The sequence below is a fragment of the Cyprinodon variegatus genome, unplaced genomic scaffold, assembly GCF_000732505.1.
Source record: "Cyprinodon variegatus isolate N-32 unplaced genomic scaffold, C_variegatus-1.0 Scaffold267, whole genome shotgun sequence".
NCBI lineage: Eukaryota > Metazoa > Chordata > Actinopteri > Cyprinodontiformes > Cyprinodontidae > Cyprinodon > Cyprinodon variegatus.
The window spans coordinates 797853-816062 of NW_015150720.1; the positions used below are offsets into that span (position 1 = coordinate 797853).

Sequence of the window (18210 nt, forward strand, 5' to 3'; positions counted from 1 at the left end):
TGGTTCTACTCTGGAGAGCGATTTGAATTATAATTGGATCAATATTATTTCCTCAGGCCTGAGGAGAAGCGATTTTTATTATCTTGGGGCCTTATATTAGAGAAGTCAACACAACCATCTGCCATATTAGTACATAGTAATTCCATAATTTTTTCCTCTTAAGTACAGAGAGAGACATACAAGAGATGCAGCTCAGCCCAGTCAGTAGTTTTATGCATAAATAAGCAAGGTATATATATTTTTTCTTCTATTTTCAATCAGAACTTATTAAACAAAGCAAACATTAACTGCTAAGTTATTGTAATTCCTTATATTGGCTGGGTTACAGCCGAAGTTACAAAGAAAAATCAAGACAAAATTCTAACATAGTGGGGATAAGGAGGAGGAAGGAGTAAACCCCGTCTGACATTGGGAGAATACGTAAACTCTACACTAACACCCAAACTCTGTCAATTATTAAAAATATTTCAGTTTGATTCAGCTGCAGAAATCGGCAGCACAGGGTTGCTTTTTTTCTACTTTTTTGCAAACAAATGTATATTTACATTGAAAACCTTTTTTTAAGGGCATTGAAAAAAGAACAGCGCATTCTGCCTGATGTGTATGTTTGGTAAAAAAAAAAAAAAAACATCACAAGAAGCACAAAGAATGAGCTGATAAGCTGAAATTAGTAATCACTGAGTTTAGCTGCTTTTGAGTTGCAAACTGTTCAAACTCATGTTTAAACCAGAACTTGAGTTTATGACCCCCTGAGCCAAAATGGTGTAGCTGAAACAAACACCAACTATCTCAAAAGCTTCACCTGGTAAAACGGTGTTTGTTGTTAATCTGATTTTTTTCCAATCCTTATTCCATCCTAAATGGTAGGTTTTAAGCTCATATAGGGGTAACAAATTCCGCAGACGTAGCTGAAACATCACTTGAAATTTAAAATGCTCTTAATCAAGTAGCCCAACCAGATCAAAACAGGTTCAGAACAACTTGACTTAAAATGATTGTGGAGGGTGTTTCATAATGAAGTCTGCCTTTCTGCAGTCAGAGGTAAACCTCTTCACAAAATGTCCTTTCTTATATTTTGAAAATAGAACTTGATTGAAAGCATACAAGTAAAGAGGGAAAACAACAAGAAGAAAACCAATTTAAATTCAATCACTTGCTTTATGCCTTCTGTAAAATCTCCACAGCACTGGACTGATAGGAGCTTGTTTTTAGAGGGTTTGATTTCACCCTGATTAAATAACGATTTTTAATAAACCAGCAAAACAAATAAAAAAATGACTGTGAAATATTGCTCAAGAGGTGACAAAATTACATTTAAAGTTAGTTTATTTGATTAAGCAGACACGGCTGAACAGTAGCTTTATGTTATGATTTGATAGGAGCCACAGTAACCTCAGAAAATCGACTTATATGCCACCTTTTATATCAGGACATCAGTACAAGGCTGTGAATACACTATTGTTAATAGTTGCTTTGGTTTAAAAGCACTTGCGTAAGCTCTGATTATAAATCAGTTTTACTATAACCGCAAAACTAATTTTTACAATTTTATCTTAAAGTTTGGGATTTAGTTTTTTGTGCCAAACAGACTGTAATTCACTATAATGGTACTGGATGTAGACTAAGAATTAGAAGTTAATGAATGCATACCTTCTATTCAGGAAATAGGCTGGTTTATTGGTCTTTTTATCAAATGCAAGATATTAAATAACTAAAGAGGCAAATTGGGGTCTCTAAATGCCCCTAGCTGCATGTAGTCTGTTCAGCAGAAATTAAATGAGCTATAAATGAAGCCAGCTAAGGGAAAAAGAAAAATGCCTCCTCATGCTCAATTCTTTCATAAAATAGCATTACCCCTGAATGCCAAAAGAAGAACTCCACCTTCACTTTTGCAGGCTTGCAGTAGCTTATGTGTTGTTGACTCCCCCCCTGCTGATATGAAGAGGAACTGTCTGCTGTGAACACTCTTATTTTCCAGGACCAAGGCAACAGCTGCCTGCTTTAGGCAGACATCAATTTTCCAACGGTTTATCACTAAAGACAAGAATTTAGAACGCCTGTTTTCCAAGCCAGCGGGGGTCATTTGTACCTTCAGCTCCTTTGTACTGATACAGAGAGGAATGGCCCTACAGGCTGCAGAGGTGTTGTGTCACTACAGGTCTGGTGCAGGTGAGGACTTATTCGTGTTGACAGAGGGTATCAAACGGGGGTTGCTAAAGGACAGAATAAACCACTCCTGAGAATTGCAGAGATGTCAAAAGGTTAATTCGACAAAACTGCTCCAACGGCAGAAGCAGATTATAGCTGTCCTGCCAAGCACTGGTTCTGGAAGGCAGTTTTCTTTATCTATTTCTAAAGTCATTTATCATTATTTTTCCTTTGTTGTCCAAGACATCCTTTGAAATTGTACTATGCGTATGAATCTTGTGTTTGCTCATCTGTATGCTTGAATATGCATATTAGAAAATGTTTAAAGTGTATAGAATTATCTATACCCCCTTAAGTATTTGCACATTTTATCAAACTAAACACCACATTAACTACAATTTATAGACTAAAACAAATTAATGTATAATTGTGAACTTTTTGACGTATAAAAATGTATCCATAGTAATGAATTCATGCATTCTAAATTCATCTACCTTTATTCTGAATTTTTTATGTACAGCTGCAAAACTAGCAAACCATCTAGCAAGCCTTTGCTCTACCACCTAGGAAGGTGGCTCCCATTTTGATCTCTAGTTTGTGTTCTGCACAGATGTTTCTGTACACCATACCAGCCACTTGGTTATGACGGTTCATGTAATCCTTTCCTGCCAGTATCTTCAACCCTGCATGTCTTGATTGTTTCTGGGGCCTCTTTGTAAAGCCTGCAACTGGGATATTGCTGGCTATGACATCTATTGCTCTGGTGCTCAAGGCCTGCACCTGTGCTTCCATGATCAGTGCTTATGTGCTGTCCTTCAGCCCAGCCCCCTCTATTCATTGGTAGGATTTGTTCATATCAACCACTTCAGCTATCTGTTGCAGGTACATCCAATGCAGGGTTTATTCCTCCAATGATATTTCCTCTAGTTCCAGCTTCCACTATCTGAGACATTCATTTAGCACTTCATCTCTTAGGGCTACCTTCCTGATGTATTCCTAGGGCTAGGATGTTTCATCTTCCTGATGTATTCTTAGGGCTTGGATGTTTCATCTTCAGTGGTGGCTCTAATGCTCACTAAGCCTCTACCTCCTTCTTTGCACTTAGTGTATAGTGTGTGGATACTAAATTTGGGGTGGAATCCGCCATGTAAAGTGAGTAGCTTCTGTGTTTTTTAATATCACTGATCTGAATTTCTTATTATCTCAGCAGGGTATCTGACGTCTGGCAAAGCATAGCTGTTTAATGCCTGGACCTTGTTCTTACCTTTGAGCTGACTTCTCAGAACTTGCCTAACTTGTTGCAGGTATTTGGCTGTAGCTGTTTCACTTGTGGCCTGTTTGTGGTTGCCATTTGCCTGTGATATTCCAAGGTAGTTGTAGCTCTCGTCTATATCTGCTATTCACCATTCTGGGAACGTGATCCCCTCTGGGTGGATTACCTTCCCTCTCCTTGTCACCATCCAGCCACATTTCTCCAGCCCACAAATTACATTCCTTTGTCCCTACTGTAGATCCCGGTGGAGTGGATGGTTTGTTCACTCTTACTATACAAATGATTTTATCTACATGCAGGAGGTGGCTGATAGTGGCCCCATTTCTGAGTCGGTATCCATAGCCAGTCTTGTTGAGGCCTGAGGGGTTCAGGCCAATGCGGAACAGCAGGGGGGGGAATAGAGGATCCCCTTTAGTATGTTCCACAGTCTCGGGCGACTATTCTATCAACCAGTTGGTGTTTGGTTCCTTTGGTGTTGGTTTTACAATGCACTTTGGTGCCTGTGTCATGTGTTGATCCGTGTGGCCACTTATTTTCGCTGCTATGAGCTTCCATGTTGTGGAGAGACAGGATACTTCCCAAAAGGTCATTGTGCTGCTAGGTGTTCATGGAGAAAAGTCAGCTTCTTCAGCCAGTAGGTGTGGATCATACCTGGGCTTGGTTTTGTCCAGCTATTCATACCTGAGAGTCTTTGTTCGAGGTCTGCCATTGAGATGTTCGCTAGACCCTGTTCAGGGAGGTTAGCTTGGTCAGCTGCCTCTTTTTCCCAGTCTTGTTCAGTCTCCAGGCTTTTTGGGTTGGCTTATGTGTTGTTGCTCTGCCACTGGGAATACACCTTAGTTGGATCATTGGAGAACAACCAGTTTATTCATCTGGTTTCTATTTATTTGTTGTACCTATCAAGCCGCATAGTATGGGCTTCCAAGGCCTCGGGCTTGGGCCTCTGCTTTTATTTCTGCAGCATTCCCTTCCCAGATGATCCTCTCTGGAGTTCTGAGAGTTGGCTTAATTTTTCCTTGTTGCCATTACTTTGGCTTCCCACCTTCTCTTCCATGGTGGACATTGTCCTCTGTGCGTGTTCTTGACTTCTACCTTGGCCAAGCATCTCAAGGATCACTAATGCTGAACTAAATATCAGCTCATTAGTTTCTGTAATAGGGATTGTACTGAGTGTTGTAATCACTGCAGCCAGGAGATCATCTGGTTGCACCTTACCTAACTTTGCTAGCCTTTGCCAGGGTTGACAGGTTCTCATCTGAGGCATGATTTTATTTCTTAGGTCAGTAGTTCTCTCATTAAGTTTTTCTTGAGTCATTGGGCCTGGGACCCAATATAAGGGGGATTGATGGTGATGTAGTTGCTTGTTGCTCAATGTTGAATGTCAGAATGCCTGTAGCTACAGTAAGTATGCCTGTTAAACCTCAAAGTTATGTTATGTGTGTGTAACATAGTTAATGTTGTATAGAATTGTACTTGACATTACTTCCAAATTTGGGTTAATGTGTAATGGGTGAAACAGCAGCCCTCCTGATGGTTTGCAGTGTTAAATATAGTAAACACAACATATAGTAAACATAGACCTGATTCCAGATCAGTCTATATTATGTTCCGTACAGATAAACATTGTTTCATCTCATCCTGTCTCCTGGCCCTTATTAAAACAACACAGCACTAATTTGAATATCCTACCTGATTGCAATTACTGGAGGTTACATGTGCACATTGAACATGTTCATTCTTCACTCATTTAATATAATGATGAGAGCCCACCTGCCCACACCCATCCTCATGACGTTCTACAGAAGCACCATAAAGAGCGTTCTGACCAGCTGTCTCACTGTGTGGTGTGAAGGCTGGACGAGGTGAGAAGAGTGGTGAGAACAGTTCATCGGGGCTCCTCTTTCCTCCATAAAAGACATTTCATCCCAGCACTACATGTCCCAAGCCCGTAACATTATTAATGACCCCTCACACCCCCAATTGGACTGTTCTCCCTGCTGCCCTCTGGGAAGAGGCTTTGAAGCGTTAGATGCTGGTCCAGCAAATTCCGTAACAGCTTCTTCCTCACCACCATCAGACGCTGAACTGTTGAAAAAAACTCTAAACAACTGACAACACAAACCAAAACACTGCAAAATTGCACCATATATATTTAATGCTCTGAACTTGCCTATCAATAAATTTTTTTGGACCATGCTCACATGATCACTGCTGTACTTTTAGAAATGGAAATGTCATTAAAGCTGTACTAAACGAAATCTCATTTTGTATACGCTCTGTGTACACAAAATTACAATAAAAGTTGTCCGAGTCTAATTAATAAAGCTAAACATGTAATTTTTTTAAAGCCGCAACAGGAAAAGTTGCTGACCTCTGAAAGCATTCTTTTAGTTAGGGTCTAAAGAGCTTATAAGTATTTAGTATTTAGTTTTTATTTGTTTTTTGTTTTTTTTACAATTACTTTATTATGTGGAATTGTGTTTTTTTTTTTTATCTAGGTATAAAACAATGTTTTTTCTAATTAAATACACTTTTACAATAATTTGTACTGATTATTTTATTCTATACTTGACACAAAAACTGTGTTCTGTGTCATTTCAATAGAAAATTAGATATTATGACAGTTCTTCAGTACTTTATTCACTTTTTATGGAATAGTTTTTACTCTGCAATTTGATGGGTACTTGTACTTACGTATATTAATTGTTATGATCGGTTATTATTATGGGTATAGATCCCTACCTACCCCTGTATATACAGTAGATCTGTAATTTCAGAGGACATCGCTTCAGCCAATCAGCACCAAGGGGGACGTCTCCGTCACAGTGCGTGTCCGCGCGTGCGCACACACATACGTGCGTGTGGTAACTAGCTGTTAGCTTTAGCTAATAGCAGTTGGGTGAGCCACTGAGCCAGACCTCTGAAATGGTTTCACTCAAGCTTCGTTTACGCCAGGAAACAGTGGTTGCTCTTAACATGAGAGGTTCGCTGATAATTTTTTAAGCCTGTCACGATTTGATGCCAAAGAGGATGACGAACTGTACGGACCATACGTTAGCTAGCCCCAACAGAACAGCCAAGCTCCAGGTGAACTACTGTTGGACAGCCTTCCTTTGCTAGCTGCATCCTGAGGAGGAAAGCTCTGAGATTTTACAACGGCTGGATGCGGAAGGAGGATATGAGGCAAGCTCAACAGCTAATGCTAACTGTAAGCTATGCTGGGATCCAGAATTCAAAAGCTTCTCATTTTTTGCCGTCGTTTTAACCAACCTTCTTAAAATGAGATGATATAGCTAAAACGAACATCCTATAGAGAATAGCTTAGAGCTGCCTCGTCTTGGGAAACGTTGCATTTACCCATCATACCGTATGCGGCCTAGCATTAGCCGGTACCTAACGTTAAGAATTCTAAAAGTAAACGCCTGTCAACGGTTATTGAGGCTCGTAGATATTATATTATTTTTATCTTTAACGTTTACAAAGGTTAATTCAGAATAATAGCCCCACCCATCCACATAACGTTTAGAAAGACAGAGATCTTGTAAGGTTAAGCTAAAATGTTTGTTAGCCTGCTAATGCAAATCTAAAACTTAATCTACCTGGCATAGTACTGGCCTAGCCTTACATTTTTGTTTGACAAATATTTCAAGTTTAAAGCTTAGTCATGCTTTTAAAATCTGAAATGTATATTTCGTTTATGTTATGTATCCCCTCTAGTCACAGTGTATCACGTGAGTGCACATCTCATTATGGGGGAAATGCATTATTACATATTTTCACTGGTTACTATGAAGATATAAAACATTACAGATTTTACAATGTAAAGCAGTTGGTATACAGCTCTATAATTGAAAATTGAATTTTCTCTCAAAATAATGTAAAGTCAATGATTTGATGCAATCAGATGGGTTTGTTTCTTAAGAAACTTTTAACCAATCTGACTGAATGATCTGGTTGAATTATCTCTGTAAAGTGCCTTTCAATTACAGGTGTTGTGAGCTATATAACTAACAGTTTTTCTGCTTAAAGATGGCATTTTCTATAAAAAAAAAATAAAAAGAGCAGAGAGAAAACACTGCTGTTACAAAATGTATTGAGCTACAAACCTAAAATATTTATGTTGTTGTTTATAGCACCATTGTCTCGGAGTTTGTTATAGAAAGGTGGAGCATAAAATTTATATAGAAGCTGCTTGTCTATCTTTGGTTCTGAGCATGCTGGTAGGGCATATGCTAAGCTGTTCAGTGATTAATAAAGAGAAGTATTTTAAAGGGAACACATTTCTTCCTTTTTTATACATTTGATGCATTTATTTGTCTATATAAAGTGCAACTGCAAAGGCTTGATCTAAATTCTTCCTTTATTGTAGCTTTATAAGTCACTCTTTTACACTGTTTCTGAGCTGCGCCTTAGAGAGGCTAGTTTTCATGCAGTCTCTAAATGTAAACAAGGCACATAACACCCAGACACCCTCCATGTCAGGGTTCTTGCCAGCACATCTCAGCCTTGGGTACCGATATGCCCTCAGTTGTCAAGATTACAATGTGATTGCAATGATTAGGGTGTTACGCTTTCAGACATGGTGTTTTGTGTTTTTTGTTTGTTTGTGTTTTTTTTTTTTTTGCACGCGTGAGAAACCTTTTATTGGAGGACCTTGAGTCAACGCTATGAAAACATTTTATTTTGACAGTTAGCCTGATTTCTACTCAGAAACCAGGTCGTCTGCTGTGTGTCGAAGTGAATGCAAATGTGCCTCCGACCCTGCCGCAGACACTCTGGTGCACCTCTCCAAAATTATAGGTGACCGCAGACAGGAGACATCTAATTGGTCAAATCTACATCCGTTCTACACTATGCGTATTTGCTGTTTGGTACCTTACCAGCTTGTTTGTATGACCAATATTGCGGAGAACGACTCATGAGGTTGGAGCAGGTATAAGAGCGAGGTGCACTGGGACCATTTTTTCCACCTGGATCCCCACTCTTTTTCTTGTCCCTCTGTTCTTGCCCCCACTTCCTCACCGCCTCGGCCGTATCTAGAACCACAACAAGTTTGCAATTGTTCCTCTGGTGTTGTGGCATGGAATAACATAGCACAGACCTCAATATTGGGCATAAAACAAAAATATCTGCAACAAGTTCACTGCAACACTCTGCTGCGGTAGTATAACCAGCCCTTAACAGTTTTTTAAGTCTGTGTAACTAGCTTCAATGAGGTGTTGCCAATAGACTGCCCACCCGCCCTTTCACCAACATAAACTCACACTGAGTCATGCACAGTTGCAAACAGGTGACCATATATACACTCCTGCCAGTAGACAGAGGGCACAACCTTTGAAAGCAGGGGTGGAGTGGCCATAGGGGCTTCAGGAAGGATTCCCAACAACTGGTCTTTCAAGCTAAACCACCCAATGGTCAGAGTTCTTTTCTGTTTGTTTGCAACTGAATATGAAAAAGGGAAAAAAAATTAAATTAAAAGGAGTTGGCTAAGTTGACTCCTGAAGAGTCTGTATGCACCTTGGACACTTAGAACTGAAGGCGTTTAAGGGAGTATAAAAGTAGATTTGTGAGCCTTTTCACTTTTAAAGTCTGTTCTCTAAAATACATCGGTTCACTATAAGAAGATGGGATTATGTGCTCTACTTTTATAGTATGAGGAGGACACTGGCAGTAGGTTTCCTGACCAAATGCAGTTGTCTGATCATCTCTTTAGGTAGACTCTGTTGCAGTAATTATTTTTTAAAAATATTGATTCATGCCTGGGTTTTTCCAAGATCCTGCTGGGGTATTTGTCCTTTTAATACTGGAAACGTGTTTCAAGTGATAAAAGGAACTCTTTAAAATTTTCTTTATATCCCTCTAAGGGTTATGCTGCGTTCACACCAAACGTAGCAGGAGCACCGAGTTAACATGCAAAGTCAATGTCCCGCAGTGAGTTTTAAGCAGCAGGCGCAGTGCGTCAGGATCTTTTAAGCATTTGACGTGTGCGCCGAAAACGCAAAAGAAACCTAAACTCTATTGACCATTGACCACTAAAAGACAAGGTTTAGAAACAGTAGTTGTTATCCTCCTCCAGCTATAAAATCCTCATTGAGGCTTGAAATATGATACCAGTGGCAACCGGTGAAATTCTAGTGAACTCCAAGCCTATGAGATTTAACATAGTGTTATAAAACACAAAATAGCCTTCATTTGGGCACATTTTTTGACACTTTCATTTAGGGGTGTAGTATTGTCGTGTCAGCTGTTTGGACATGAATGTCTTCCTGTTGAGCTATTTTTAGGGGACTGCAGATTTAGTTTTACTTATTGTACACATACACCATTGTATAAAAAAATCATAATAATCAATAAAGCAATGTCATATATTTAGTGTTCTCAAATTAAGATATAGATTGACATGTATATAAAACATAGGTGGTTACACACTTTACAGAGAAACTGTACCTTCTAGGCACCTACTCGCAAATATTATGGTCCTCATGTCTCTGGCTGCTTTAAGTGTTTTATCTTGTTAGGCTTAGTTACTGTTTGAATAATAAATATATACTTACATCTTTAAACCAAACAAAATGCATTATTGGTAAAAACATAAACAGTACTACAAAGACTATAGATTCACATAGAATGTCAATTAACTCTCTCTGATTTGTCTTGCAGATGAATGCTATTTCACGGGTTCAGTGGAATGCCAAAGTGCCAAAAAGTGACGCTACTAATAACCCAGCTTGGCTTAGGGTAGAGAATAGCAGCTTTGCTACAAAAAAGGTACCGGTACAAGAATATGCAAGGACTTACAACCTCCACTGAGATCTATAAATATCCACGCCACAGAACTGTTGTCCTTGACACACCAGTCTTGGTCACCATGCTATCCACATTGGAAGTGCCATCATAGGCCGTGGCTCAATCAACTTCACGGTTTTGGGATCTTCAGCCTTGGAGGAAGGATTCCAGCTGTAGTCTAACCCTAAACGGTGAAGATGGGCTCTCAGGCTCTCCAGATATTGAGGCAGGGGGTGTGGGCTTCGCTCACAGGAGGCTGGTATGTGGACCCCCATCAGAGCACGTTCTCAAACTGCTTCCACCTATACCTATGGATTTTTCTCCTGGCCTTCCCCTTTCTTCTGTACATGGTAAGAAAACAGTTACATTGGCAGCCATGTTTTTGCAATCATTTCTTTTCAAATATTGTCTACTTAACGGGATATTTCTTCATTTGATGTGGCAACATCTTATACATTCAACACAATAATTATCAGGCCTCTACATTTGCTAAACATGGTTTAGGTGTAATAGTAGTTTGGGATTTTTAGTACATTTGAATTGTTCTTTTCTTTTTCTTAGGAGTAGCTCCACAACATAACTTAAAAGATTAATTATATAATGGATATAAAATTTAAATTTTTCTTAGCTTCTTTCTACTCATCTGGTTAAAAACCTTTCACACATAAATATATATATTTACAACTATAGATGTTCTGTATTTGTTCAGTATCTGGGAAGAGTTATTTTTTAAGGATTTATGGTGCAGCCATTATAATGTAGAATAAAACAGTATTTCAGCAGAACAATATATATATAAAAAAAAAAAAGTCTAACAGCTACTCATATAAATTTAAAAAACAAAACTTAGAGTGCAACAACAGTTTAAACATTCAAAAAATACCAATCAAAAGAGCAGCAGCTAGCAGCAATGCTTAGACAAATGGGAAAAATGGACAAACTTCACATCAACGATACCGGACTAATTTTGGAAATGGATGGTCCCCATGTGTTTTGAGTTACTAAAATACGAGTCTCCCCCTGTTGTTTGTTTTTTGCTTCGATTGTTCTGTACTTTTTGTCTATTATAGTTTCTATGTATTGTTTGTTAATAACGATCAAAATAAAAATAAAGTTATAAAATAAAATAAAAAATAAAAAAGAGCAGCAGCTACAAAGTACTTTGATACTTTAACACAAGTAGACAACACATTACAGTAGTATTTGGCCAATTTTAGTATTGCTCATCATTTAAGAGAACAAAGGCAAATTCTTTTTCAAGAGGATGAGCTTTTCTGCTATTTGAAGTCTCCTAACTAGAACTAACCAGCAAATCTCTGTTTTAATTCCTATTTTAAATTACATGGTATTGGATGGGTGTCTGGACTCCAATACTTGCCGATACCGATGGCAGCATTTTCGGCAGTATCTGAGACAACTCTGTTAACACCATCAGTTGAGTGTGGATAGATATTCCTAAACAAGATACACACCAACATAAACAAAATGCTGGATTAGTTCTAGGTAGATAGAAGGTAGATTGTAGAGCCAAGTTAAACTTTTAATAACGGCTCATAAATTGTTTGATGGACCAATAAACTAGAGGTAGGGCCCTGTTTTTCTTTATCCAATTCAAAGCCAGTTTTGCTGTATTATGCTTTATTATCATTTGCAACACCCAGTTGCTTCCAATTTTGACCTTTTGTCTCGAACTACCATATCACCATCAGATTAAATTAAACTGCCTATGATGTTCAGCAATAACTACCAAGTCTAAAGTTGACCATAAACTGTCAATTACAGGGCCACTGCTCTCTGTCCACCATAACAAAGAGTGGGGGTCCTGATTTTTCTAATCCTCTGCTGTTCTTTTCCACTTCCCCTCAGGCTCTTCCCCCTAGCTTGGTGGTGGCAGGCGTGTACTCTGCTGTGGTAGCAATCTTTTTTACTGCCATTAAGGTGGTAAACTACCGACTTCACGCCATGTTTGACCTCGGTGAGATTGTCGAGAAGAAGCAGGCCTCTCTCACAGCTGACGCCCCGAGGACAGACGAACTAGATGATGGGTCAGGAGTTCATGATGGGAATCAGCATAGGTTTGAAGATATAAATGAGTAGAATTTTGGGGAAACAAATTTTTCATGTTTTTTTACCATTACTTTTTTCCTTTTTCAGAGATAGTCATGTTGGTGTGGAGATGACTGTGTTTCGGAAGGTGAACTCGACTCCTCCAGTCCGTTGCAGCTCCCAGCATTCTCTGTTTGGATTGAACCAAGTGTCGGTGAGGATTGACGGGTTTCATGTTTTTTTTGCAGTGGTAGAAAAGCAGTTCTCTTATCATTAGTTTTCAAAAATGATTATTTTTTTACCTTGTTGTTATTGCATAGTTACTTAGTATTGCTGTAAATCAATATTCTTAATATTCTGTATTTTTGACTTGATTTATCAGGAGTTTTTGCCCCAGCTGGAAGATGCAGGAGGCTCTAAGGGTAAGCATTTAAATGAATCTAAATCCTTGTGCGTTTCTTTTTTATTTACTTTATGCCATGTTATGTCAGATTCCACAAACCTTTCTGATGTCTTTTTTTTTATGCTTCAGATGTCAAAGAATTAACACAGGGACAAGGAAGCAACAATGTAATCGTGACTTCAGCCCATCGAGCGATTATACGTCAGAGCTCTCAGGACACACAAAGTAAGTTTGCTATTTTTCTGGGATTCAGAAAAAAACTGTTGTCGGCTGAGCAGTTCCTAATCCTTGCATGTGTAAAAATAACTCTGCCTTAAAACATCTCTACAGACTCGCACAAATCCTTTGAAGAAATAAAAGTACTTCATGAAACTCTGCTGTGTCCTGTTAAGCCCAACTTGTATTCCAGGGTTTTAGCACAGTCTGGTAAAACACTGGGAAAGCAGGGGCTGTTTTATTAATATAGTTTCTAGGTCTGGATCCATTTCAGTACCAGACTTTATTCAATATCACTTAGTATCAATGGCATGTCCTCTAAATCCTTGGTTCTGTATAAACTTCCTTCCTCTTTTTCATCATTCTTTTTGTTCTTCTTTCCTTGTGTCCTTCCCTCCTAGTTTTCTTTTTAATCTTTTCTACATTTCAATAGTTCATTCTAGTCTGCTTTGGATTTTGCTTTTTGCAACTTCGATTTCTACTTTCTGACCTTTTTTCCTTTAGTCCTTTTCTCTTTTTTCCATTTGTCAGTCCTGCCTTTGATCCTTTTTCTATTTTACTTCTCCTTTCTTCCTTTTGTGTCTTTCTGTGTTGGTCTTGTATCTTTCCTCTGACCTTGGGTGATGTTTCCTTTCTTTATTAACTTCCTTACTTGTTTTTCATGGTCTATATTTAAATCCTGAGCATCACAGGCATTTTTTCAATAAATTCATAAAGAACTGATGTAATTTGCATTTGAAAGTCATAAAGGATAAAGAAGAATTTTTAAAATAGGTTTTTATTTGAAAGGTTAGTGGAATCCCAGGTGGTGTGTGTGTGTATTTCAGTCTGATTCGTGTCTTTTCTTGTTCAGGGGTGCCCAGTGCAGTTCAATCCTGCATTTCCACCTCTTTGGACTTCCCTGTTCTGACTGGGGTGACGGCGGGACTTGAAGACCCTGGAGGGTGCCTGTCCATCCCCCCTTCACCTTTAAGTCAAGAAGATGGAGGGGAGAAGGAGCAGCTGGAGGACTTGCCAAAAAAGTCAACTAATCAAAACACCAAGGACAATGGGTTGGGGACCTTCTCTTTACTTGGCCCCTCTGCTGAATCTGGGAGCTTAGGGGATACACCCCTTAGTCCTCTTATTAAGAGCAGTTTAAGTGAGGAGCTGAGTGAAAACCTAATGGGTCTGGGTCTGGACCCTGGAGCTTTTGCTCCTGGAACTGAGCTCCCAGGCAGCCGCAGTGGGGTGGCGTTAGCTGCTGGGTCCACAGACAGCTGCTTCAGCGCAGGCGGAGCTACCACAGACCGTGAGACACTAAGCACTGTGAGCAGTTACCGCTCTGAGAAAACAGACTCCACTCAGTTAGAAAGTCCTTCATTGAGCCAGTCACGGCCAACAGATGGACAGACGCCCGCCTTAGCACCAGTGGTAGATTCTAATGTTCTGAACAACACAGAAGACACAACTGGACAGGGTGGCAGTGACACTGACAATCTGTCAGACAGCGTGCTACTTCGTTCCCCTTCTAAAGAGTTATCCATCAGCCAAGGGCTGGACCGGACACTTGTTGAAGAGGATTTACCCCCTGCACCCTCTGATATTGCACAGCCCCCTCCTCTCCAGAACTCTTCCCCTTCAAGTAGTGGCCACTCAGAGGTTTGTGACCTGGACAAAAAAAGCTATGGTCCTCCTCTCCCGCCGCCACGGCAGGCCAATTCGGTGCCTTCAGGGCTGGCCCTGGGTCTGGTGTGTTCTGAGCCTGCTTTGCCCATTTCCTCTACCCCTCTGTTACTGTCTGACCCCCCTGTGCTCCAAGCCCAGCAGGTTGTTCGTCCTAAAGACTTAAAGCTGCTGCGGGCCAGCGGCGGAAGCATGGGCCACAGACCGGGCAGAAGGAAAGCTCCTAGAAGGCGCACAGGAGCAGGCAGCAGTAGTTTCGACTGTGGTTCTTACAGGCGACACCACAATCACAGGCAACACAGAGATTACATCCCAGTGCGCAGCCGGTTGGGGGCTAAGGCGTACAGCGAAAGTTTATTTGAAGACTCAACTGATGAGGATGACGGCAGTGACATGAGCGCAGGGTCCAGCCTTGGGTCCCAGCGCAGATACAGCTCAGACGAGGACAACGACAATGACGATGACTCAAGTTCCTCTACCTCTTGCTACTCCTCCGACCTTGCCAACACAGACATTACATCCCTTCTCTCCAATGCTGCTCAACTTCCCCCACAAAGAGAAGGGGATTTACCCGAACCCTCCGCCCCATCTCACCCTCGTGCTGCTCAGCGCTCCTCTAGCACAGCGAGTGCCAAGACTCATGCAAGAGTACTTAGTATGGACGGGGCTGGTGGCGGCCAGAGCAACGCGGCAACAACTCCTACTACACTTCTTACGATGCCCTCAACATCAACCCCAGCTCCTCGCACTCTTGCAATGTCCAAGTCTGATCTGGAAGCGAGGACTGTACACGCCGACGGCTTTCCTGGAGGCCATCATCATCGGCTGGATTCTCTTGGAGGTTCTTGGACTGGCAACCAGATGGGTTGGAGGGCAGGAGAGCTGGTTGAAGAAGGAGCTGTGGGTGGAGGTTAGTTGATCTGAAATTTAGTGATTGATGATTATTTTTCTCAACTAATTACTATAAAACAAATGGTGTTTTGTAAGAGATTGACAGATTGCCAACAGTTGAAGCTAAAACTGCCCACTGAGTAGTTCTGGATAGAGTTTACTGTCAAAGCCACGCTGTCATGACTGATTGCAGCAGTTTTAGTCAATCAGTGGTTCTGCTGGCCACTTAAAATGTGGCTGTTCTGATTTTGCCATCTAAAATCCACATCAATCTAGAGCAGAATGGATTGTCAGTTGATGAAAAGTCAAACTGATCTAGGCAGGTTTAAAAGTAAAAGAATTTGAATCACACTTCATTGACCTTTAGAAAGATAAGAAATGTATATACCGTAATCAACAACCGTGATAAGTGAAAACATCAATTCAAAAAAATAACCGAAAAAAAACAAATATAAATTTGAACTCGTTTACCCATGATTGAAGAAAAAACGGCAAATGAGGAGTATGCACGCAAGACTTTGGTAGAACTGATTAGGAAAATATCTTGCTTGCTTATAGTTCTATCTAAAGCCTACAAGTATGCTATAATAATGCGTTAATGCGATCCTGATGTGATCAAACTGCGCAGTCACTCCATTTTGAAAACGCTCTGTCTGCGAAAAGCCGTGGCGGATACGCTGCTCTTCCGCAGCCAGTGGAACCAGGGGGAACACAGACAACATTTAGCTTCTTTTTTTTTTCGCATCAGGTGAGCAAAGTTATTTACAAGCAGCAACAAGGGGGGGAAACAACATTAAAGCCAATGCTTTCTATTGCCAGAGAAGGATTATTCAGGGACACAATCAGGCTGGCTATGAGTAAATAGAATTTTTCTTTTGGAATATAATAGTGTTCCACCCCCTAAATTCGTTGCGGTAAGTGTGGCTAAATTTTGGTTTAGTCTAGCACATGAACTGCTAGTTTATTAGTTTTATTGTAAAGATGTAATGAGACATACTTGGAAAAGGTCAGGAGGTGTGAATGCTTTTGAATTCTTGGAGGAAAAAATATATTTAAGAGCACTATATGTATTACCTTGATTATTATTACGATGTCATATTATGTCAAGTTGGTTTTAACTGTGAAAGGGTCTTTGTTTGAGGGAAATGCAATTCCTCTGCTGGAAGGGAGTGGAAAGGGGGAACTTATTAAGAGCCAACGTTTTTTGCTAATCAAAGCTGTAAATCAACATGTTGACATCACATCCCTGGAGTGGTGCTAAAATCTTTAATTGTGTCTCAGCTTCAGGCTTTAAACTTTAATGAGTTACCATAAAGGACAATAGTTCCTGTAACATGAGGGCAAGTTGGCTGTGTTTGAGATTAAACAGTGAAAATGGCTCTAATGCCAGACAAAGGGCTTAAACTGCAACCGGAAGGATTTTTATTTTCAGCAGCAGTAACTTAAAGGGAAAGATTTCATGTTCCACTTTCGCACCTAAAGAAAGATGTTTAAACCATGACGGTTCTGCTGACTTTAGCAGCAAGCAGGTGTTGCATTCCTGATGAGCGAAGTAGAGAAACAAGCTTTTCTGGTTAGAAGGCTGTTCTTACTGCCCTTCGATTGTTATTTATTTAGTAGAAGCAGAAAACCCAGATGAAGTTTAAACGCACCAAATTATCTATTTTCTATTTCTCTGTTATGGAAAAATGATTAGTTACAATTATTTTCATATATTCAATGAAATTGAGATATTGATTATTGAAAACTTTAAACAATATTATCTTTTGGTGGTCAAACACATTAGAAAAGAGACAAATTTCTCTAGTGGGAGACAAATGAAGTGATAAGAAAAATATCCGCTTGATTAACGAGTCTGCAGCAGAGAGATATGAGGGTTGCTTGATTTGCACCAGAAAACAGAGTGAACTGTGGAGGCATAAGATAATCGATAATTTTATCTTTATGATCGTTAAAATTCTAGATCATAATTGAGATTGAAATATGATTAATCAGCAGACCCCATTTTCTATAAGTAAAAGATTTTAAGTGCCTTCAGCTTTAGCTCCCGTTACAGTAGATAACAACTTTCATGTTGTATTCCAAGCACTACTTATGTCTTGTGCACTCTTGGCATCAAGTATTTTTGTGCCTTTTTCACACTTGATCTTGAACTTTTCTCCTTGCCAACCTGCTGAGATTTGTTGCGTCTCCTATAGACATGTGTATGGCTCTTCCTTTTTGACTTATTTTGTGCAAACCTATTGTATCTCCTGCTGATTGGAGGTACACTATTTTTATTGAAACATAAATAAGAAAACTAATCTCATAATGGTAAACATACACAGTGCCTTAGTTACAAATAAAGACTGCTTGTGCATTCAGAGAGAGACATTTTTCAGGGTATAGTATGCAACTAGGTCCCTTTTTTAACTCATTTATTTATTGAAAACTTGGCTTTCTCTCCTTGTTTAAAATTCAATTTCTTAATTCAGTTCTGATAGCATTGATTTACAGCAGTTTAAACATTGTTGACCATTAGCAGCAGTTAGCAACACCAGATGTTTATCTTTAGAGAAAGTTATGCTACTGTTTTTGGTGTGATGGGGTTATATAATAGTAACAAAAGTCTTTAGAACACTGGCTTAATTAATCATTAAGCAATAGTGTAATGGTTACTTATTTTCCTCCTCATATAGTTCGGTCTTTATGGTAATTTTTTTTTTTTTCCGTAGTTAACAATCCCCATTTTCTCAAGGCATTAGCGTCTGATACACGCTTTTGAAACCCACATTGACACCAT

General features: G+C 39.7%; 1 protein-coding gene across 2 annotated transcripts in view; it reads left to right on the plus strand.

The window, feature by feature from the left end:
* Positions 1–6288: 6288 nt before the first annotated feature.
* The window catches only part of pcnxl3 (pecanex-like 3 (Drosophila)), a 34326-nt gene continuing 22404 nt past the window's right edge, over positions 6289–18210 (plus strand). For both annotated transcript variants that reach the window (XM_015382805.1, XM_015382806.1), the window contains exons 1-7: positions 6289–6629; positions 10082–10557; positions 12074–12282; positions 12362–12467; positions 12636–12675; positions 12786–12881; positions 13726–15447. In XM_015382805.1, the coding sequence (XP_015238291.1) occupies positions 10405–10557; positions 12074–12282; positions 12362–12467; positions 12636–12675; positions 12786–12881; positions 13726–15447 (2326 nt within the window). In that variant the 5' untranslated portion in view covers positions 6289–6629; positions 10082–10404. The remainder of the gene's footprint in view (positions 6630–10081; positions 10558–12073; positions 12283–12361; positions 12468–12635; positions 12676–12785; positions 12882–13725; positions 15448–18210) is intronic.